The sequence below is a fragment of the Salminus brasiliensis genome, chromosome 19 (assembly GCF_030463535.1).
Source record: "Salminus brasiliensis chromosome 19, fSalBra1.hap2, whole genome shotgun sequence".
Classification (NCBI taxonomy): Eukaryota; Metazoa; Chordata; class Actinopteri; order Characiformes; family Bryconidae; genus Salminus; species Salminus brasiliensis.
The window spans coordinates 17,013,639-17,037,776 of record NC_132896.1 but is presented as its reverse complement, the minus strand read 5'-3'; the positions used below and the strand labels follow the sequence as shown (position 1 = coordinate 17,037,776).

Sequence of the window (24,138 nt, the reverse complement as noted above, 5' to 3'; positions counted from 1 at the left end):
TTCTTCACGGCCTTTTGGCAGTAAATACGCCAGCATATGGATAAGCCTCATGAATATATTCATAATTGTGTAGAGAAAAGTAGTGGCACAGCTCTTGTTTCTGTGCCGTCGTTGTTGTTGCTGTTGTCCTACTTACTGTAATTCTTCATCACTTTCAACACCTACACAAATTTGTCAGCCAAACGGAACGCAGGCGTGCAGAGTGAATGGGGCTGTGTGGGCATGCTGGAGTGGAGGGATGGAGACCTGATCCCTCACTCATGTCTCCAGGAGAGGAGCGAGATGGAAGGAGACAGAAAGAGGAAGGACGGAAGGCAGGAAGGGGGCTTTTTATTCTGTGCTCAGAGCAAGAGGTGACTCTTTGATCTGCGTCCTGTTTGTTTTAATAGCAGATCCTGTCAGATTGCTCTGTGTTTTGATGACCCCGAGGCTGCTCCTGCGTGCTCCCCAGCCCAGCCCACTGTCTTTTGGCCACTTTCCTCTACGCTGCCTTCACGTGGCCAGAACCATTTCACAGAAAGGCCTTTTGGAGGACTAAATGCTGGCTCTGTCATTTGACTGTCAACAGAAGTTTCACTACTAGAGAAATAACGCTCATGAGGGTCACAACAAGGACTTGTCAAAACAAGGACAGCTGAACAATACAGGCTGCTCATTTGCAGAGGAAAAGTAGAGAAATTGAATGTGACAATTGCTTGATTGTGAAACAAAACTCATATATTGATGCACATTTCTTACAACAGCGAAATAACACTAGCAGCAGAAAAAAAAATGTGTGAGATCTTCTGTTCCCTGTCACTGCTAGAACAGCACATCAGAGCAGACAGTTCTGTTATCTTAGCAACAAGGGGTAGCAACCAGCTGAAAAGCAGCAGGCACTGGTCACATAAAGCTTTTATTATTAAGGTTAAATCAGTTTACCATATTATACCTTGACCAATATTTCAGTGCGGATAATTAAGCACAGGCACATTTAAACAACTTGTTGCTTATACTGGTATGGGACCCAGAAATCGGTATCAGTCAGGTTGTCATTTTTGCCTGCTTCCTTTGTTCTCTGAACCAGGTCATTAATATAATGTGATATTATTTTATTTGCAAAATTACCTCTTCAATCCCCAGTAATTTATCATATGCCGTTGAGCAGCTGGTTTTGCTTTTGCTCCATGTGATGGTGCTGACAAGTGAAGCAGCTTGACGTTTTTCGGTAGTGGTGACAGAGGCTGTTTCCTTGCCGTAATGATGGAGATGATTACAGCGTTGCTGCTGCAGCTGCAGCGGTTCACATAACCTGGCAGCAGTGTGATCACACAGTGTTGGGTAGATTGAATTATTATCCTAGATAGTGCTGATGTGCCCTCCTCCTCCTCCTCCAAGCCAGGCAGTTTCTGGCAAAATGTCTTGCCAACAGCAAACGCTCAACGTTCGTATAGCGCAGACGTGTACTGTACTCTACGCAGGCATCATTAAGCCCACACATGCAAGAGCAGACTCATATTGTGTGCTTGTTGCTGTGGCTGATATCCTTAATGGCATTATTTCACGGTGGCTGTGCGTGTTGCGCTGAAGGTCAGACTGATGACCTCTTGGAGGCTCATTTGGAGCTGCTCACCATGACCAAACAGAAGGCTAAGCCAGTGCGCCCTTTAGTGACATTACACAGAGCAGAAGAAAAGGCTGTCGGTGGTTTAAACATCCTCTTACTTTATTACATTAAATGTTTTTTTTTTTCCATTCTTGTTTCGCATCAGCTTAGAATAAGAGAATAACGATTGGATTTGATTTTAGGTGATACAAATGTCCTGATTCCACAAAACTCTAAGCCAATTGATGAGGAGCTGCTTTAACCTGCTCTGTCTAAACCTGGCAGTGAACTAGGTCTGAATCAGGGTTGCTTGGCTAGGAATCTGGCCCTCCAAGATATTGCTCTAGTACCTAAAAACATTTTTGGACTTTTAACACGTATTTAACACATATGTAACACATTTAACCCAAGACGTGGCAAAGAATCATTTAATACCTTTACTGAAGAACGCATTTTTCAAAGAGTGGATGGATAGATTGTGTGCATCTAGATGTTTAGTCTTCATTTCTGACAGTGGTTTCTACAAAAGGCACAAAATAAGACTCTTTGAAAAAACCAAGGGGAGATGCAGTTTTGATCTGGATTTGGACATTCAGATTTTTTGAAACAGCATTAAATTTGTTATTGTTATTCCCTTACTTTAGGATACTTATTTGGAAGTATACACTTTGAGTTACATTGCTTTTATTTCTAACTAGTGCCAGACCAAACATTTATGACTAATACCAATTTTAAGTTGTGAAAAATATCAATAACCATAAATTTGAGCTTGTATCTTTAATTTTTTTTTTGATTTTAATATATATATATATATTTCTACAGTCGAACAGTTGCTGAGTCACATGGTTGTTCTGTTCAGTCATCACAATTCTCGAACTAAAATAAATGAATAATTTGAATATTGTAGCAGTGTGTAACTTAGGCAGTGTTGTAGGCTGTATGTGTAGAGGGACTTTATTGTTATTAATCCGAAGCTCATCATCCTTAAGGCAGACGGGTCAAAACACAGGCAGGCAGGTAAGTCATTCCATAGTCGAAATCTAAATAACATAACATGGGTCAAACACGACAACCAAATGTAAGGGAACATGATTCTAAACTGTAGTTGGTAGCACAGAGACTTCACAAACAAAATGTGAGGCTCAGCTAGAGTCTATTTTACTAATGTCAGGTGCGGGGTTTGACAGTCACATGTCATGGTCAAAAGTTAACACAGACGTCAGCCAGGAAGGGGATTTCATGACACTTGGATTACGTTCACACAGCAAAGTGGCCCAAATCCAATTTTCTCACCATGTCCGTTATTTTCTTAGGCTGTTCACGCTATCTTTTTATTGTAACCTGTATCTGACAATCGTCGGATCAGTTCACGCTCCTAAACTGACGTGCATGTGCGAAAAAGCAACGCTTCACACAAGGTTTCGGTGTCTGACATATGGGCTGATCACTAAGAATGCCCATTCGAGCTGCCTGTAAAAGGGGGTGGTATTCAGTGTTCTTGGTTTATTTGAACTTAAGTTTTAAGCTTTTTATTTCCTATGACACTTTTTCTATGAGCACCCTCCTGTGGCCGTGTTTGGCCATTTTTCGCATTCGGTTTGAAATAAGTGCCTTCTAGTTTTGTCTGAACGGCTGTCGTGCATTTTTCCTTCTCCTCAGCGTGCATTTACGAAGGATGTGGGATGGACAAAAAAATTGCATGGATTTCGATCTGGCAGTTCAGTCTGAGTTGTATTGCTGTGTATCCGATATGTATTGGATTTCAATATATGAAAGCATATGAAAGTCGGCCAAATTGAAACTGAAAATGTCATGTGAATTTTGCCATAGAGGCGAATCTTCCTACAATTCTCTAAGGTTTTGGGCTCTAAATTAGCTTTTATTTTCTAAATGTTTTAGCATTGTACTGTACCCACCTCAAGCTGCAGTTTGAATTTGGCCTGTATTGCTGTAGAGTCTGGTGTGTGAGCAAGACACAGTTTTTCTTTAGCCGATTCAATAGTATCGTCAACATCTTCAATATCAGCTTATATTACCGGTTAACCCATTTATTAGTGCGTTATTTACTTGTACCTCCTAACTTCATACGTGAGGCTGTATATGTGGGAACGCACATGTAACACACCTTGCACAGCCAGTCGAAAAACCTGTGAATTCTTGATTCCCGTGCAGAAACAGATTTTCACACTGTTCTCCTTAGAGGAGAAAAGCAGTGCCTTATCAGATATTCCCTTAGCCTTCCCACCGTGTACCTCTGTCTCTCTTACCGTGTGCCTCTGTCTCTCTTTCTCTCCTGGCATCCCTTCTCAGCACCCACGCCTCAGCGAAGTGAATGAGATGTTGGGTGCATGGTAATTGGGTCTCTATTGATCGGATTGCAGCGTGGCTTATATGAGAGCCCAATGAAGGCAGGCAGAAGGGACCGTCTCACAGGAGCACCTCTGACTTTCCATTTCTTTCCCTCCCCTTCTTCTCTCTCTCTCTCTGTCTCTCCTGCCCCTACTCAGCATAAAACACCCCACACAGCCTTAGCCAAAACCTCTCTCTCCCCACTAGTGCTGCCCTGGGCTGCAGCTCATGAAGCATGTGAATTACTCATGCACCAAATGGATCATTCCCCTGGCATGGCTTGTCTTAACCAGGAGGACACAAAGCACAATTCGATCATCCTCACAGTGTACAACAGCATCTCGTAAAGGCAACTACATTACGGAAACAATGCCTGTCATATTTCATGGCAAACATCAATGTGCATGTATCTGTTTTGGCTGTACTACCAACATTAGTTCTGTCTGTTGCAAAATTTAATTACTACAAATCTGATGTCAAATATGACAGGTAAATACAGAATATATGTACTGTCTATATAAATGTAAATATGAGCAGCTATACATTGAAAATAGGGTCTATAGGTATAGAAAGTGTTGTTAAAAATGTGTGTTTACCTGGCGAATGGCGCAGCAGTGACGTAATACTAGTAGTAATAATGTCTGTACTCCATATACCAAAGGAGTGTAATTCTGACCCCATTCTGTTCTGCAAACATTTTAAAAGTTGCAATTTAAAGGAAAGTTGTAATCATTTTAATGTGCATCAGAAAATCTCATTTGAAACAGTACATGGAAACTGCATTGGTAAGTCATCTTTTCAGAGCATCTCATTTATTGGCTTCCTTGGAAACCGCAGTCTGTGGTGAGCAATGGCAGATTTTTTAAAACTTGCTCGACTATTTTTCAGTAAAAAAAAAAAAAAAAAGCACTGCTGTTAAACAGACTAATTGTACACCTTGTAATGAATTAAGCATTTTCCCAGCGGTCTTACTGACTCAGTTAGACGAAATCAACAACATTGCTCAGTTTTTAAATGATCATGAATTATATCTGAATATATAGCCCAGCTCTGCTGTCCAAAACTAGGCACATGGGGATCGAAATCCCAAAAGTGTCTTAAGAAAGAAATTCTTCTTAAATGTGCTTTTTAAAATCATAATACTTAATGCTTAACATATTGTTTAAAACAGTTCCATTATTCAAATGTTTGTGGACACCCCACTTAATGAATGCATTCAACTACTACAGATGTGCAAAAAGCATTGAGCTGTGTAGCAGTGGAACTGTGTTCTCTGGAATAAAGGGGCTCCATCCAGTACTTTTATGAAGATGTGGGGGAGTCAGGAATGAGATGGGGTGGTGATCATACAACATCCTAACCTCACTAACACTCTTGTCGCAAAATGCAATCAAAACCTCACAGCAGTGCTCCGGAATCGAGTAGAAGGCCTTCCTGGGGAGTAGAGACAGTTACTCAGACACTTACAACAAATCCTTGATTTCAGAAGAAACTAAGAATGAGCATATCTCAGTACTTTTGCCTGTATATTGTATGTTCTTAACATAACAATATATATATATATATAAAATATATATAAAATTAAACTATTAGGTTGAAATAGTTTAATTAATATAATTAATGTCTACTTTAAGAAGGTAAGTGAAGTGATGGTAGTTCTTTTAACCTCTCGCTCCCTTCTTGTTCTCCAACGTTGTGCCACAGTTCTCATATTTTCAAATTTGTTGTTTTCTCCAGTCAGTTTAAGCTGTTGTTTACTGATTTTCTTTTGTCATCTGCACAGATGTACCTAAATAAATACATTTATTTTTTTTATTATAAATGTATCTTGATGCACCATCAAATTTAATGAATTTCCTAATTAAGAAAACAATTAACAGTGTTTTTTTAGAAAATGATTTCTAATTTCTTTTGTAAAAGACAATATTTGTGAACTTCTTATGTTTGGCATTTGAGGAGCTTTTTCGAAAAGCTTTTGTGAATATGGCCCATAGTTTCATCCTATCAGAGTAAAGTGGGTGTGGCTTATGCTGTGTATGCACTTACGCTCAAATCTGCATTTTAAAAATTGGGGGGGGGGGGGGGGGGGTTTATTGTGTAAGCCGGGGGTGTAGCAGGTTTCTAGTCTGTGTAGTCTAGAATTAGCTTTCTCTACAGCGATATTTCATCATTATGCTCTTTGTGCGCATGCATGTAGGCTGTGTGCATGGTGCAAAAATATTAGCTTTGACACATAAACATCAGGCACTTCATATTTTCCCTGTATGCAATTAATGCAAATGTATTGAAGACATTTTTGAATTCAGTAGTATTGTTACAGCCCTATTTTAAATGATTATTTCCTGCATCAGATCCAAGTACGTCTTTGTTTGGACGGTTATTTTCAGACAAACAATGAAGCTGGATCTGAAAATGTCGAAGCGGTTTCAATATGTCGAAAGCTACATATCTGGAAGTGAATAGTGGCAGTCACAGAGGCTGTGTAATGGACAGTTTCCCCCACCTGGACGCTGTGCCGCAGCTCTAGGGCAGGCTGGTTTAAGAGCCAAGCTGAATGTGACACAGCCAGTCTGTCCGCTGAATGGTTATGCTAACCACACACTAGGCTGCAGGCAGGAGGGGCTCGAGCCTCCATGGTCCTGTCCTGAGAGAGACAAACCCAGAGGGGGAGGGCCCTGTCCTCTCCTCGCAGCTAGCGCGGTAGCCAGGGAGGCCGTCGCCATGGGAACACATTGATTATTTAACATGAGGTGCTTGTCCCGCCACTTGCCAAGATTCGTCCAGAGCCTTTGTCAGATTGCTGTCTCTAGGGGCCGTGCCCAAGTCCAATGGGGCAGCATTGCTGGGAGCAGATATCCGTTCAACTCTTTAATGAGCAAACAGGGCCCAAGCAACATTAGCAATAGACAAACTGCCCAACCAGTGTTCTTTATATGTGTGTGTGTGTGTGTGTGTGTGTGTGTGTGCATGGCCCTGAGCTTTTGCTTTGCAGCTGGAGAGAAGTGAGCAGTGACAGCTGGCTGGAAACCGCCTTTTAATGATTAGTGTTTGAATTAAAAGGAAATTAAAGGATTTATGATAATCTAATCCAGATTTGGTTAATTCCACCCGTGGCCCTTCGTCTACCCCCTTCTGCCACATCTGGACGCCCTCCAGCCTTTAACTGGTCTCCCCCTTTTCTCTTCACCCTCTTACCTCTTGTCAGCCATCCCTACATAAGCCCACTCCCCCTCTCTCTCTCACACTCTCCCCCCAATCCGTCATGGTTTTAATCTGGGATAGTGAGTGAGTGTGGAGCAGAATGACGTGCAGCAAGGTTTGTGACCGCGTAAGCCTCTCTCCAGGACGCGGCCTCTCTGGGTCATATGTTGCTGCCACACAGTGCAGTGATGCTGCAGCGCTGCTGACGACTTGTTCACCCTAGCGTTCCTTCTCCGCCCTCTGAGGACAGCCACACTCACGCAGGGTGGCCCACGCTCAGATTACTGTCCTGTTTCATCTTGTTTGCGTGTGTAGTGTGATAAAGATGTGGGATTATAGGCAAAATCCCAGACTAGGATGATAGCTTTTACAGCCCTGAGACTGTGGGTGGTTTGTTGGTAATTGCTACAACATGTTTTCATACCTAATTAGCAGGCTGGGCAGTTGACTGTATCTTATTATGGGCTATATGTTACTTTGTTACTATGTTGCTTTTCTTTGCCTTGTCCTTTCTACAGTTTCCTGCTCATAATAGCTATGCTTAATGTCCATTTGTGAAACGCAGCAGAGGGGAAGGCTGCAGGAATTTCACAGCATACTATCAGCCATTAAATGTGGCTGTGGCTCTCCTGAAGCAAGAATGGAGATATGGCAATACGGCAAAATTTGAATATCATAATATAATGATTAAAGACATTTTCACAGTACATAATTCACGGTTATCCTTTAAGGAAACCAGAGGTTGAGATAAGTTAAACAGAAGTCAAAATACCCAGTTGCACTACATATAAAATAATGTGCTAGTAGTATAAACATAATGCTACATGTAAAATAATTAAATACAGTTATTTTTGATCCGTTGTTCACATCATTCACACAATCATCCATTTTAACAGGACAAATCATTCAATTCTGTTTGTAATGAAGTCTGCATTTGGTCAGTGTAGTTTATTGCCGCACCCGTAGTTCAAAGGACAAACACACACAGCTCTTAGACATTGTACTGACACAAGATTATGATTCTGGACCATGTGTGCTTTCAAGCATTTGAGAATATATGGATCATTTGTCATGGATCTCTTTTTCACAAGCACATTAAAATGGTGTTTGGTGGGTCTCCTGAGTGGTGCAATTATTGTCAGGGGATTGCGACTATGTTCTCCGATGATGCCACAGCCATCTGTGACCTAAAGTTTAAGAGAGCCCCCCTCCATCCAATCCAAATGGACTCCAAGCGTGTCTCCAAGTGTTATGATGCTGGCATAAAAAAAAAATAGATGCATTGGCTGCAGTGTGTTGGACGAAGCACATTCTAGCTTTCACCTTCTTAGCTTGGTAGTACTGTGTGATGGAGGTTGGAACTGGCCACAACCTAATGGGGGAAAAATAGAACAAAGATTTGAAGTAAGCTGAGATAAGGGCGACTCTTTTACCTCAGTGAAATGTTAACTGTGTTGGTGTTAAACATATTGTCCTGTGAATTTCCTCACAGTCAGTTTCACTCCCCTCTCTGTGATATAAATGTGTTTTGGTTTTTTGGAACACATGTGGTTGTATTAGACATTACCCATTCAGGGGTAACGATATCTTAGTAATTTAGTGTGAATAATTAAAGCCTTTAGAAAGAGACAGGGAAACTGTTTTAACTGATTACTAAAGATTACAAAACGGTTTTGTTTTAGTTATTTAAAAAACACAATATTTCTAAATGACCTGAAATGTACTGTAGTAGGGCTATTCGTACACATGTGTGCTAAAAGCACTGATATAGGCCTGACTGTATTTTTTACAATAGAAGAACTGTAAGGAAGAATCTGCCCATATATGATTATTTTCTTTTGAATTTGTGAATTACTACATAAGGTAATATAGTTAAAATAAAAAAAAAATATGGTTGTTGCTTTGGCTAATCTGAAGCATGAGCAGTAACTAGATAATGAGCCAGGATGTGTCTTAGTGGTTTATGATGTGCGTCATTCTGTGAAGAACAGGCTGTGTTGTACCTGTCCCGCTGTACCTGTGAGGCTCTGTCTGGAAGCAGGAAAAGTCAGGTGAAAATGGAACCTGTGACACAGGAAAAGCTTTTAGAATGCACTGTCGTACCTCATCTGGTCCTTTCAGCGGTGTGAGTGAAGCAGAGAAATAATTCAGCAGCAGTTGCTATAAAGCCACAGTGGCAGTGAAAATGGCAGAGAATCTGAAGGGTGACTGCCCATGGTCTATTAATGTGCTTTACGTAATTCTTTGTTCCACTGTGTTGCTATTTGATTCATTTGTGGTTCATTTTGCAAATAGTTCAGAAATACTGAAAACAAGGCTCATCGTGATGTGATGACTATTAGAGTAATGTGAAATTGAGAGCTGCAGATTTCAAGAAGGATAAGCAGAATAACTTTTACAGAAGATACAAAACTAATCGATACACCAAAAAGCATATGATCATATCTACAATAATGAGTCAGGGGTTCCTGTGGGTCTCCAGAGTGCTTTTAGTCTATCTTGGAATGCTGGGCAGGTTTGGAAGAGTTTATTTTGAGACTGGGCGATCCTTCAAGAAGAATAAAGAACAAAGAAACCATGTCACCCTTTATGTAGAAGGCTTGCTTGACTCAAAAGACTTAAGGAAATACTCATTTAAGCAGAAAAGAGACATTATTACATGTTATTTCCATATTTTGGATTAATTACATATTATTTCCTCTGTAATTGAATGTGTTTGGGCATCTCTGATCAAAGTTTCTCTGATTAGTCAATGAGTAGAAGATGAAGTGATTTTAAAAAGGCATAGTTAAAGATTTGTTTTTTTTTTTGTTTTGTTTGTTTTTTAAGTTGTTGTCTTGCACAAAACAGCAAAGGATCACCATTCAAAGGTTTGAGCTCTTAGATAACTTTGACCAAGGTCTTGAACCTTAAATAGCCTTTAAGGCCATTGCTTGTTCACAGTCATCATTAGGAAAGGACAAATGATGCAAATCTTGTCTAAACAACCAACAGTCATAGGCTCCTCCAAACAGCTGCCTAGCACAAAGCAGGAGAAGGCTATAAGAAGATAGCAAAGCATTTCCTGAGTTCGTTATGTAATTAAGAAATGGCAGCTGTGCCAGTAACAGGGTGAAGGTTAAGTTGAGGTCTTGAAGACCATGAAAACCATGAAGACCATGTTCTACTGTGCAGCCAGTGAATTTAATGAAAACAAAAATGTCTGTGGCCTCACCACAACATTCAGTAGCAGATGTTTTCCAAGAAATATCTGAACTAGCCTGATGCATTTAGTTAAGGATAGGGTTAAAGGTATACCATATACCATTCTGGCTGCAATGAGAAAATGGCATATTAGAAGAAAAAAAGGGTGCGAAAAAGAGGCTGGCTTCTACAGCAGGATTATGATCAAAACACACCTAAAAATCCACAACACATTCCCTCAAGAGGCACAAGCTGAAGATTTTGCCATGGCTCTCACAGTCCTCTGACCAATACATTGTCACAGATCTGTGGATAGACTTTAAAATGCAAGCCGGTTCAAGAGTCTCCCAAAAAGCTTTGACTAGAAGAATGAGTGAAAACCCCTAAACATGAGATGAAAGACTCTTAGATGGCTACTTGAGTTACTAAGTATTGCCCAAACAGGGTACTGTTTCTTTCAGACGCTTGGCTACAAGTTGGTTACTAGTGGTATAAATGTTGTGAGTATTTACAGGGCCTCCTAGAGGAGGTTGGTGGTCTCTTCACAGCACCGTCAGCATTGCCTCACCATAGATCAGTCATTGATCAATATTGAGAAATCCAGCTAAGTCTGCATGTGACAAGCCGTTAATGTCAGCTCGTGATCTGCCTGTATCTTCTCAATCACAGTCGGAAAATAAACCTCATCTATACCATCAAAAAATATCAGACACATACAGTTTCTCTGTGTCTGGCGCTTGCTATCACCTCTTAGAAAGACTTTATTAAAAAGGAAATGTGATAGAATGGAATACTGCACAGTCCAGAGGGGAATTGCTCACATCATGGCGTGCCCCTTGTGCCGCAGATGCAGTTTGCTTTAACTCTGAACCACAGGCCATTGTAATCCTACCACCTCCAGTCCTTCTTCCACTGCTCTCCCTACGGCATCTAACCACGCTGATGATGTACCACGTTCCAGTGAGGCTCACTGGCTGTTCCCATGGCATGCATTTATTTTCTCCTCGCCCATGACAGCACGTGTGTGACTGTCTGTGTGTGTGTATGTCAGCGAGTAGCCGGTCTCACACACTGAGGTAATGCGCATCTCTTTATCTTCCAGGCGAACCCTCCTCCCATCATTGTCAATGCAGACTCACTGGATGCAGGCCCTTATGTAAGTATCTGTTGTCTCTCTGAGTGCACCTCCAATAGTCCCTGCCTGCCTGCCACGTGGAATTATTCCCCTCTGTCTGACCTAACCCTTCCCTGTGTTTGAAATGAGTATGATATTTAACGAAAAAAAGACAAGGGATACACTAAATGACAGTGCGTGTGGTGTAATGTGAGATTGTGTAGCATGTTTAAAACTGTCATTAGTAATAATCTGCTTATTTAAAATCTGTATGATGTAGGCTACATTGATGTAGCTTGCAGTGTTTATCCTTTTAAGCTGTGCTGAAAGACATTATGTCATCTTTCAGATAAGATTTTTTGTTCGTGTATTAAAGCATCAAACAACCTGTGATGGTACGGGGCACAAATGAACCTTTCTTTTGTTGGTTACAGGTGAATGGGAGTGATGGCATGTACAAATACGAAGAAATCATTTTGGAAAGGGTGAATATCATTTTGTTACCACATGCACTTTTAAAAAAAAAAAATTTAATTAAGGTGATTTTTGCATTTATATGTGTGCATGCTCTGTCTGTGCTACCTGTGCAGATATGGCCACTAGATGGCAATAAATGGTGCTTTTAGGGCTGAACAGGAGGCACCACAGTGAAATGGCTTCTCAATAATGCCAATGCCTACGAACCACCACAGTCCATCTACACTCATCTACAATTCATTCAGATTTCAACACCACTTTCACTAAGTAAGACAACGCGTTCCAGAGAAGGGACTATTTTTAAGTGAGCGTTAAACAGCATGACCCGAGTGAATAAATAGCTTTCATAAGGCCAGGGCTCTCTGCATTCCTCCATCTTGTACAAAGCGAAGTCATGTAGTTTTAATCAAGCAGTATATAATGTACGCGAAGCAGCGGCCGCTGTTGGAGAAGGGTCAGTGCATTGGCAGAGCTCTGCGGGCCTCCGTCCTCCCACAGGTCTGGATGCATCTCTGGGCTTTCAGGATAATTGCAGGGCTGCTCCTCCGCTAAGTGGCATTTCTGCATGCTGAGGCCTAAATAAACTATGTAGGATCACACGTTAAAAGGTCCGTGGGTGTGTAACATTTGGCAGCGGGACCGGCGTGCTCACTCTGGCTCGGGAGCCTCTGGCTGGGACGCCTCAGCCTCCCCCCCGTCCTAATTTGCTACGACCGTTACTCATTAATTATAGAAAATAATAAAGCAAAATCTTTTCTCAGCTGTCTTGTTTTGGGGCCTGTCGCTGACATGCCTGATAGACCATCCAGTCTCAGTCCACAGCTTTAGATTTAAAAAAAAAAAAATGGATGAAAAGGGTGATGAGTGGAAAAAAGGAGAGGGAGGGATAAAGGACCAAGGAACAATAGCGTATGTGTATATATATATATATCCAGTGTATATATAAAGGGATCGCAATCCAAAGTCCATAGTCAGCCAAGATCTGTGATGCAATTGCTTATCTCTGATAAAACTCCTTATCGGATTTATGTTATTTAAATAGGCAACTGATTTTTCATTTTTCAAGATTTTAATATGCTATTCTGGCCCTTTAAAGAGCAAGCCATTATTTTATAAATATGTGACTTGATCAGTATTTGGATAATAGAATAGTACTGCAATTGTATATCATGTGTTCATTTAGGCCTTACAGCTTCAGGTTCACAAAAAATGGTAACAAAAAACGATCATCTGTTTAGTTGAAGTAGGCCCTAAAAAATCATGATCGATGTATCCATGCTGTTCATACATGCCCCATTTAGTTACATTAAGGTTTTCAGAATGCCTGCAAGGTACTTTCTCTTTAAAAGAATAAGAAAAATTGGTGCATGTCTAAACAGAAGCCATCTGCACAAATATGTGAAATACTTCTGAGGACCTATTAGTTCCATTGTTTGTGTATGCTTATGTCTGAATGCATTGAACAGGGCAACTCTGGCCTTGGCTTCAGTATTGCTGGAGGAATTGATAATCCACACATCCCTGATGACCCAGGAATCTTTATCACTAAAATCATCCCTGGAGGAGCAGCAGCCATGGACGGAAGACTAGGGTCAGTCCACACACTCACCTCTACTCTACAATCTTTCCTCTGCTTACCTTACACCACTGAGAGGGAACACTGACCTAGTAAACTACTGTCTTAGAACCACTGTCCTAATTCTTTAGTGTACTAGTGAGGTGCATCAATTTTCTAGTTGTGTATTTTTTTTTACTTTGCATATCACTGAGCTTGATAAGATGTGATAGTTTTCAGATATCATGTGCCTTCATTTCTGCCCCAGCGTGAATATCCTCTGGGCACAAGATGGCACCATTCTGTTACTGTCAAAACATGTCGAGTCTGTCTCATTTCATTTTGGGGGTAATCTGCAAATTCAAAAACTACAGATACAACCCTCACTTTCACAACGAGGCACATACCTACATGGCAAGTTTCAGATGTGGTAATGAGTCATGTTGCATAGAGGCCCCAAGTATCAGTGTTATTATCACTTGTCCTGAACTATTTCGGAGTGGTAAATTGGACCAATTGTTGAGAACAGGCATACTGTCATATTGCCCAGTTAGGAGCACACATGGCAGGTCAAAGGCTTTATTAGCTTCCTCAGACAGAAAAAAAGCATCCAGAAATAAAGAGTATAACATGACTCATCAGGCTGTTTTACTTTCTTCCAGTCCTGTAATTGCTTACAGGTTATGTGGTTCCAATTGATTTTTGAAGGCCAATCATAAATGTCAGCTTTGTAAAGCTAATAATTTACAGTTGTGGTTTAGATTGAGTATAAGTGGTTTAAATAGTCCTCCATTATACTTTTTAATTTTATTCATTACATATTTTTAGCCGCTAGTGTCTGCCTGTTTCCTGTCAGTAAATTTTGTTTTTTAGTTACATTTCTCCTTTCTAAGGAAGCTTTATCTCTCTCTGAAACCATCTGTCTCTATCCTTTAACACATTATAATGTTTGGCTGTTCCGTGAGAAAATTGTGTTTTAAAAGGTTTCTTGTAGGAGATTTATGTTTGAATAAACATGTAATTGCATCCAGAAATCTGAGAACAAAAGTGAATTGTTTATATTTTGCATTTTTTCCTTATTTTCCTGTTCCTAACTTCAGATTATATCACCATAATGTCAACTATATTCGCATAATTTGAGAAATATCAAATATTAGCAAGGATAGCACAAATGTGTGCAAAGGCCTTAGATGAGGAGATCAAATCCAGCAGAGAGCTGTCTGAATATACACTTCTGTAGAAAGCGATGCAGCTAGTGGAACAACACTTCTTCTTTATTTTACTTCTAATAACTGTTCATTGCTTTTATTTTTATAATCCTTTTATAATCCCTTGTTTGTTCTTTTGTGGGTGTCAGATTTTGGAACGTATATGTGCATGTTTATTTCATTCCTTTCATGTAATATTTCCATCATTTTGTGGAAGTGCTGCATTTATTATAGATTATATTGTACATTGTAATGAAACCTGTGCCCAGTATATATTTCACATCAAGGCTGATATGAGATTTGTTGTGTATGTACTGTGACTGATGTTCAGTTGAGAATGCAATCTGTGCTCTGTGTGTCTTTCCATGTGTCAGGGTGAATGACTGCGTGCTGCGGGTGAATGAAGTGGATGTATCGGAGGTGGTGCACAGCCGGGCTGTGGAGGCTCTGAAGGAGGCAGGACCTGTGGTTCGGTTACTGGTGCGCAGGAGACAGGCCCCACCAGAGACCATCCTAGAGGTCAACCTGCTCAAAGGGCCTAAAGGTTGGAGCAAACACGAATCCACCTGCACATATATGGGCATGCCCTCAGAATGGCATTATGCACTCTTAAACAATAATGTACTACAAGTGATAAGTTATGCCTTTGGTTCCATGAAGAACCAAGTTTGTAATAGAGATGTGTGAGTGTGAAGGATTATTTAAAAGACCTAAAGAAGCTTTACTTGATGTAAATGGCTTTCTTGTATGGCAACCATTTGTAGCACCTTTATTTTTGAGAGAGTATGCTCTTATGACTAATCCAATCTGGTCCATACGCATTAGGGCAGTGACACAAATGTTGTAATTCTGTCTCTGTCAGCCACCACAATGGATTGAAATGAAGCAGTCACAAGGTGACCAAAGTGTAGGCTTTTAGTTTTAATTCAAGAGGTTTAAAGCTCAAATATAATTGGACAAACTAGCATAATTATAAATATAAGGATAGCTTTTATTCTTGGATTCAAATTCTTTGCAGTCAATGACTGCCTGAACTCTAGAACCCATGAGCATCTCCAAATGATGAGTTTGCTCTCTTGAGATGCTTTGCCAGGCCTTTCAGCAGCTGCCTTCAGTTGCTTTTTTATGGGTCTTTCTGTCTTCTGTTTTGTCTGCAGTATGTGAAAAGCCTGCTCAGTTGGGTTGTGGTCAGGTGACTGACACAGCCATTTTAAAACGTTCCATTTCTTTTCCATAAGATGCTTCTGGGTTGCTTTTCGTCCATTATCCATCTGTTCAGCAATGTGCCATCCTATCAGTTTTGCGAAATCTGACCGAATCTGAGCAGAAAGTGGCGCTCAGTCATCAATAAACACCAGTGACCCAGCTCAATTGACTGCCATACATGCCCATGTCATGTTTAATAGATAATGTGGTATGCTTTGGATCAGAAACACTTTCTATGTTTTTCCATACTCTTAAGTAGTCTTGGGTTAATCTTAACCATCCTTGTTCCAGACCAGGCAGGCTTTTTAGATGCTGTCTATCAGTCTAATTAGACATGAAGGCGTTTCTGCATAATGATGATCTCCTTCACTTGCGTCGTCACCTCTTTGGACCGCATGTTAAAGTTCCCATGAAAAGCTATCGAATCAAATTTAGTGCTTGAAATCAACTGCAGACCTTTTATTTCCTTAATTTGTAATTAAATACTGTGGCCACATGTCACAACCTGCTACGAAACTGCTTATCATTATCACAATGGCTGTAATTCCTCAATAGTCATTGCATTATTTTTATCTATTTATTGAAATCTAAATCTTCTTTAAATCTGAAAATCTACATTTCATTCTCATCTTGATTCACTGTCCAAATACTTACAGACCTGAGTGCATATCTGTATTGTATTTTTATTACTTATGAATTTGGTCTGTCGAGAGCTGAATAATAGTTAAATTGTTGTTACAATCCTTCTTATTGGTTCATTTGACATTGTGTTCTAGGCCTGGGCTTCAGCATTGCGGGAGGTATTGGTAACCAGCACATCCCTGGAGACAACAGCATCTATATCACAAAGATTATTGAAGGCGGGGCTGCACAGAAAGATGGAAGGCTGCAGACAGGCGATCGTCTCCTGGCTGTAAGCGCCCTTTTTGTACATTAAAACAGTGTGCATAAAAAAATCTGTGTTAGAAAATGGTCAGATTCTGCCATGGTCAGACTTTGTAAAAAAGCATGCAGCTGTGTGTGCAAATGTATAACCCTCTGTATGAATGATATGGAGCTGCTCCTCTGACTGAAGCCCAGACACAGCCCATTGCTGAGATACAGAGAGCCCCCTGCCTGGTGGATGAGTGACAAGGGAGTTACAGCAGAGGCGGCTTGGTCAAGACTGTCATAAATAATGTCCCAGTCATCAGTTATGGCTGCCATCAGAGAGGCATGCATAGTGTCCATGCACTTGCCAGAAATATTGCGTCTCTGCAACAAGTTTGCCAGCTCTTCAGATCAGGATGTAAATATTATGAATTTTGTAGTTTACCTGATAACATGACTTGCAATATCATGTATTTGATACTTTTTATTCTTTGTGGATTTTCAATTTGTGCATCAGTAAAGTGACATCTACATCAAGTGTAAAATACAGAAAGGAAAAAACACACTGCCCCTTACCGGTTTCCGCTTTTCATCTCCTTCCCTTTGTGGTGGAGCAGTTGAAGGCAGGAGAATGGAAACTCCTCCCAGTTCTGAGGGCCATCCGGCCTCCTCTCCATGGCAGTTTCCTTCCCATTACCTCAAACACAGTGTCAAACTGCCTGGAGTCCCTCCAGAGACTGACCTATATGATGTGTGTGAGTGGGGCTGTTTGTTTGTGTGCCCAGGTGAATAACATCGTCCTGCAGGACGTGCGTCACGAGGAGGCTGTTGCAGCGTTGAAGAACACTTCAGACATGGTCTATTTGAAAGTGGCAAAGCCGGGGCCCGTACACCTCAACGACATGTATGCTCCTCCGGACTACTCTAGCAGTACGTACCTCCTTCTGCTGGACAACTTAAGCTTACGTCATAGCCTAGAACACTATATCTGTCTCAAAAGAATAGTTTTACCCAAGCAAACATTTTAAATATAAATATCTTAGGGTAAACGACCCTATTAAACTCAACAGAACGTATATTGAGACATTTAAGAGATCACAGCAGCATAAATGATGTTAAATTGAATATTCATATTTGTAAATTGATACATTTATATTTAACTTACCTACTTTAAATGCATTTGTAATTTAAAATAAAGATGATAGGGGTGAGTGGAGTAAGATGGCCTGTTTTTGTATAACCTATAACCAAAAGAATGTGAGACTGAAATAACATTCAGAATGTATAACATCAGCTGAAATCATAATAGTGTGACTAACACAACACAATACACAACAAATATGGGCCCATGTTAGTCTCAAGATGTGAAAACAGTTACTAACTATGTATTATCAATGTCTAAGCCTGATTCTAACTAAGTTGAGTTAACTCAACTTAGTTTAGTCATATGATCTCCTGAATATAATTTTTTTAGTTCTGCATCTCATTTTAGTGAATATTCCGTGCTCACAAGCATTAGTAAATGTGCTGCTGCTAAAATCGCAGAAATATTCTATATTCTAAGTTTTATAATCTGTGTCCCTCTCCCACAGTTTGTTTACTGTTTATTTCTGTCTGTAGGTTAGAATGTCCCCTATTATATAATGCTTACAGACTGGGAGGCTTTTGGCAATGGAGCTGGAAGTTAAATAAACCCTATATTGGCGAAAGTATTCACTCACCCATCCAAATAATTGAATTCTGTTCCAATCAATCCCATGGTCACAGGTGTATAAAACTAAGTAACTAGGCATGCAGACTGCTTCTACAAACATTTGTGCAAGAATGAGTCACTGTCAGGAGCTCAGTGAAATTCCTCGCTACTAAATATTCCACAGTCAACTGTCAATGGTATTATAACAAAGTGGAAGCAAGTGGGAACTAGAGCAACTCGTAAAATGACAGAGTGGAGTCAGCGGATGCTGAGGGGCATTCTTCACAGAGGTCGCAAACTTTCAGAGTCAATCGCTATAGACCTCCAAACTTTCTGTGGCCTTCAGATTAGCTCAAGAACATAGCTTCATGGAATGGGTTTCCATGGCCAAGCAGCTGCATCCAAGCCTAACATCATCAATTGCAATGCAAAGCGTCGGATACAGTGGTGTAAAGCACGCCGCTGCTGGACTATAGAGCAGTGGAGACCTGTTCTCTGGATTGACGAATCACGCTTCTCCATCTGTCTGGGTTTGGCGGTTGCCAGGAGAATGGTACTTGTCTTACTGCATTGTGCCAAGTGTAAAGTTTGGTGAAGGGGGGGATTATGGTGTGGAGATGTTTTTCAGGAGTTTGGTTCAGCCCCTTGGTGTAGAAGAACTATCTAGAGCTATAACTATGTAACTATGCTACATAAAACACAGATTTTGAGTAAATTTACCTGTACATAGAAATGAACATGACTTCACAGCTCTAGAGTGACATGGCTGTCTAACTGCCTGCTTTTTAAAATATCATAAGAGATTAGGAAGGCCTCCCACATGTGATAGGATGAGTAATCTGTGGCTGGGAATAAGCAGTGAACACTTTGGAGGGTGCGGACACAGACTGAAAATCCTGCAAAATATTTTAGTTGTAGTTGTTAAATTGTTGACCAAATTGAAATGTGGCTTGAGACTTAAGTTGAGTTAACTTAAAAATGTCTGTTATCAGTGACTTTATCATTTAAGTTGCCCTGCCTTTAAACTTTTTACAGAGTACTGATAAATAAAGGGGAAACTCTTAATTAGGATTTTCACCAGACTGTCCGGTGAATCTCAGGGTAGAGTAAAGATGCAAAATATAAAGTATATAAAAATAATATATAATATATATTAAGTGATAAAAGAGCTCAACATACTGCCCATATAGCATCCATACTGTTCTAAGAAGTAGAGACATTTTTTTGCCTTCGAGGCTGCTAAGCTTGTGCCGTTTTGTAACAGTGCGGATCTGTAGTGGTGGGCGCACTGCTCTGTTCTCAGACTCCCACATGCTGCAGTGCTGCCCACTGCGCTGCTCCGCACACAGCCCTCCTCTCGCTCTCCTACTGAGCGAGGAGGCGCACACGAATCTGTGTGGAGTCACACCTAAGCGCTCTGCCAAGCACCAACCGTGCTCCAACACTTGCATTCGCACTCCCTCTCTCTCTCTTTCTCTCTCTCACACACACACAGTTCACAGACACTTCCACTCAGCATTAACCACTTCAGGACTAATCATCTCTCTTTTTCCTTCTACTGGTCTCGCCCTCCCCCCAGCCTTCCCCACCATGGTGGATAACCACGTCAGCCACAACTCCAGCATGGCGTACATGGGAGGCATGGAGCCCAAGCCCGTGTACCAGCCTCCGCAGGTCACCCCCTCACGCTACTCCCCAGTGCCGCGGCACATGCTGGGGGAGGACGACTTCACTAGGTCAGTTCTCTCTGCCTTCACGAATGCACTGACTGCCACTGTGAAATAAAAGCACTCACACTGTCAACAACAGGCAAAAAAAACTTTAAAACACACGCATGCATTTCTGCATTTTAGCAAGACGAGAATTGCCATTCATTACACAATCTCCTTTAATGCATTCCTTGTTCGTTTTATTTTAGCACTTTTTTGTCACTACCTTGCTTCATATTTGCGTATTGGTTTAATATTCTTTGGTGCTATTTGACTCACAGAGTTCACCTCACGTGTTATGATGTAACTGGGCAAAGATGGAACCCAAAGAGAGCAAACATTTTCGAGTAAGAGGAGGGTGTGGGCTGAGGAACGTCTATGATGTCTCCATGTTATGCCTCTCTGTGTGGCAGTGTGTTTGTGGACATGGCCTAAATGGAAACATCTGAGCAATCAAGTAGCTTAAGGCCTGTGTGAGCGCAGCAAACACTCCCGGACAAAAGGTGATCCTACACTGGGCCAAACATACCAGTTAAAGATTTAGCATTCAATTGTTTAAAAAAATAACTCATGTTTCCTTGATGTGAGACAAGCATGGAGCTTGTGAGTCAGTCCAACCCCCCACCTCCCACCCCCCAATGCTGCCGTCCAGTCTGGGGACATGAGAACCCTCCAGCCCCCTCTGCTGAATAAGAAATGAATGCATCTTCACTGACGCATGCGCAGTGTTCGCGTGTCTCTGTCTGTGTGCATGCGTGCCTTTTTTTTTCTTTTCTTTTTTTCCTCGTAGGTACAGTACATGCCTTTGTCTCTGTCTTTATGTCTGCTGTCTCTGTGTGTCTCAGCCAGCCCCATTCACTGTGTGATTTCTGTACCCCCACTAGGGCCGAGCCCATTTACAGTGTCATCCACAAACATCTCGGGGAAACCAGCCCTCCCTCCCCACACCTGTGCAGAGGGGGGTCAGGGGACGGGGGCTGCGGCCCCGCCCCGCCTGCCCTGTGCCAAAGCCTGGTCCCGTACTCTGGCAGGTACTAACCCTACTAACCCACTGCTTCTTGCTCTGCCTGGCCTAGATAATCTTAGCCTAGCTAACCTGACAGTCACCCCCCCAAACCCTCATCTCCCCCGCACTGACGCTCTTCCACAAGCCCGCCCCACCTCTACCGCCACTGCACACAGGAGGCTGCACAGTGTGTGACGGCTGCGTACTCCTCCTGCTTGTCAGTCGTAAGGAACGGCAGATGTGCATATTACAGAAAGCAGCAGGGTGAGAAGGTTGAGGCTTAGTTTGGCATTTGTTTTGGGCTGTGAGACTTTGCACCTCATGTAGAGTCACATGATAGTGAGAGCTTTACTCCACCAATATTATCACATTGTGCCATCAGTAGAGTAATAAGTTAACAGAGTGTAAGACCCCAGATAACATGCCTATGTGGGACATGTATGGTTAGCCCACCTGGGAAAAAGAAAGTTTTGTCCATGGGTTCATGTTGGTCCCACATATGGATGCCCACCAGGGTCCCACAGGGTCAGTAATGGGACCAGGAGGGGTGAAACATGGGCCCCATCTGGGCTGTACAATGCACCTTGGGCCTAGATGGTACCCATGTGAGATTAGGGTGGGGCTCATTTATAATGCCTGACTGATTCCCAGTAACAAAACATGTACAAACCCACTCAGAGCCTGTGCCCACCTGGAACCCACCAAACCCATGTTCCACCCATGTGAGCCTCACATGAGCGTGTTTGCTGGGACACAGTTTATTCTGATAACTTATTATCAGAAGTTAACATGTGTTAAGGCAGCCTGTTTACTTTTTTTTTTTACAGTGCAGTCAAGAGTTTGGACACACCTGACAGAATGTACCTTTTATAATCTTAGACCTATAATTTTCAGCATATTGTTTCAGCATATTTGTCAGACTAAAATATAACTTTACAGCAGGGATTTGGTACAGGAGGGACATTTTCTGCACAGTTTTGTGCTTTTCCTGCACAAGTACACCTGATTGTTAATTGCCAGGTTTAGTCAGTGTGTTAGAACATTGAAATCATCCAACTGTGCTGGACTCCAGGCCTCGATTCCCAACCCCTATTTTACAGCATAAGGAAAAGCGCTCTTAACTTTGAACTTTTTGGCCGTTTCCATTGAAGAGGAGCAGCAAACATTTTTAAATCTATTGGCAAAAATAATAAAAATAGATACATGGTTTTGTCCCAACAGTGAGGATATGTGGAACGTCTTCAAACCTGTTGGAAAAGGACACAGAGTGGCTCCTCATGACACTGTCTGAAAGAATGCCAAGAGTGTGCAAACCTGTATTAAAATATCTCTAAAAACAGGAGGGATGCCTCAGTTTTCTTAATTTATGTAGGGTTATGCAGTAAACATAGTAAAAAAAAACTATTTAATGGAGTTATCCCAGTGTCATCTAATAATTTAGTATTTGTGGAGGAGAATAATTAAACAAAGTACATAAATTAAATATTGTTACACATTTTTGAATGTTTAACATTGGACCGATGCTTCAATAATCGTCTCCGAACACCAGTATGATTCTGATATAAAGGTACAATATGTTCCTTAAGTTTCAATGGTGTGCCTTAAAGGTACGCTATATTCACGTTTTAAATGGAAATATAAAATACAAAGGGTGCTGAATGTATGGAAACAATGCAGCAGTTAAACAAAACAACTACAAAGGAATATGGTCCAGTTGTATTCCCTAAATAAAGGTAGTAAGGATGTATCCTTGAGGGAGCCACCATTATGTAAACAGGGTACCATTCCAGTGACCATTCATGTAGATATAAGGTATAAAATAAAACGTGGTTTTAATATATTTTATTATTGTTCTAAAATATGTAAAATAATACAAATCACAACTCCTTTATGAGCTAATGTGTCCTAGCTCTAGACTGATCCTGTGTGTCCGATAGCTTCTCCTTTTCAGCATGTAGCAGTCTGTACATGTCTACGCCCTCAGTGTTCCCTCTTCAGCAACATACTGTACTTAAATTTAATCATGCATCCGTCAATGTCCTTTACATACCCATATACACCCTGTTGAGAATCTGTGGCCTTCTGTGGGTACTTTCTGCTCAGTCTGAGTTATGTGCTGTGACTTGCTGTCTGAGATGGGTATAATCTCAGCTGTGTGTGTGTCAGTGCTGTTCAGTCTGTTCTTCTGTACTCTGTAGTTTTGCAGTGACTGTGTGGGTTCTATACAGTGATTGCTTTTAACAAATAGTGTTCATAATGGGTAATCTAGGTGATCATTAAAAAGCTGGGCTGTCTATACCTGACTAGCACTGTTGCTGAAGAAAGTGCTTTACTTGCAAACTGACGTGCTGCCTGCAGAGCAATATGAATCGCTCTGGTACATAAGAAGAGATTAGGAGTGGGACTGCGTGAAATATAATCACCTGCATGTTAGTGCATGTGTAGAATAGGTAGAAATGTGGAGTGATGCATTTTTTCAGTACTGGTGTACTACTGTTGTTTATCAGTGTAGGTGCACTTTTTTGATCTAAGTTGTGCACATTGTCAATAGAGTAAGCTTTTTTGTACTTTTTTAAAGATGTTTGCTCTAAACAGTGAAGAAAGTGACCCAAAAGTCACATGTTGAAATTCAAAAATTTTCATTTAATTATTTTTATTTAAGAAAGTTCTAAAGTAAATAAAAAATGGGTAAGTAAAATAAGTAAAAAAAGTCTTAAAAATTCTGCACTATGCAAGGTGAATATGATATAATTAAATTATAAGGAAAAATTCTATATGATTTAAGCAAATGTGTCACCATAACCATCTTAATGCCTTTGTACAAACCCAAAAATGTAAATGTAAATAAATCAATAGAAAATTAATTAATCTAATTATATATATATATATATATATATATATATATATATATATATATATATATATATATATATATTCCTGTTATTTAATTACTTTTAATTAAATAAATTTTTATTTAATTAT

The 24,138-nt window shown here is 40.8% G+C and overlaps 1 protein-coding gene across 6 annotated transcripts in view; it reads left to right on the top strand.

The window, feature by feature from the left end:
- The window catches only part of dlg3 (discs, large homolog 3 (Drosophila)), a 96,085-nt gene that overhangs the window by 43,019 nt on the left and 28,928 nt on the right, over window positions 1-24,138 (top strand). For 3 of the 6 annotated variants that reach the window (XM_072664095.1, XM_072664094.1, XM_072664097.1), the window contains 7 exons: window positions 11,421-11,474; window positions 11,867-11,917; window positions 13,376-13,500; window positions 15,047-15,216; window positions 16,655-16,791; window positions 17,534-17,680; window positions 20,005-20,177. In XM_072664095.1, the coding sequence (XP_072520196.1) occupies window positions 11,421-11,474; window positions 11,867-11,917; window positions 13,376-13,500; window positions 15,047-15,216; window positions 16,655-16,791; window positions 17,534-17,680; window positions 20,005-20,177 (857 nt within the window). Of the gene's footprint in view, window positions 1-11,420; window positions 11,475-11,866; window positions 11,918-13,375; window positions 13,501-15,046; window positions 15,217-16,654; window positions 16,792-17,533; window positions 17,681-20,004; window positions 20,178-21,034; window positions 21,182-24,138 lie in introns of all 6 variants that reach the window. The other 3 variants (XM_072664096.1, XM_072664098.1, XM_072664100.1) reach the window with 2 other exon arrangements.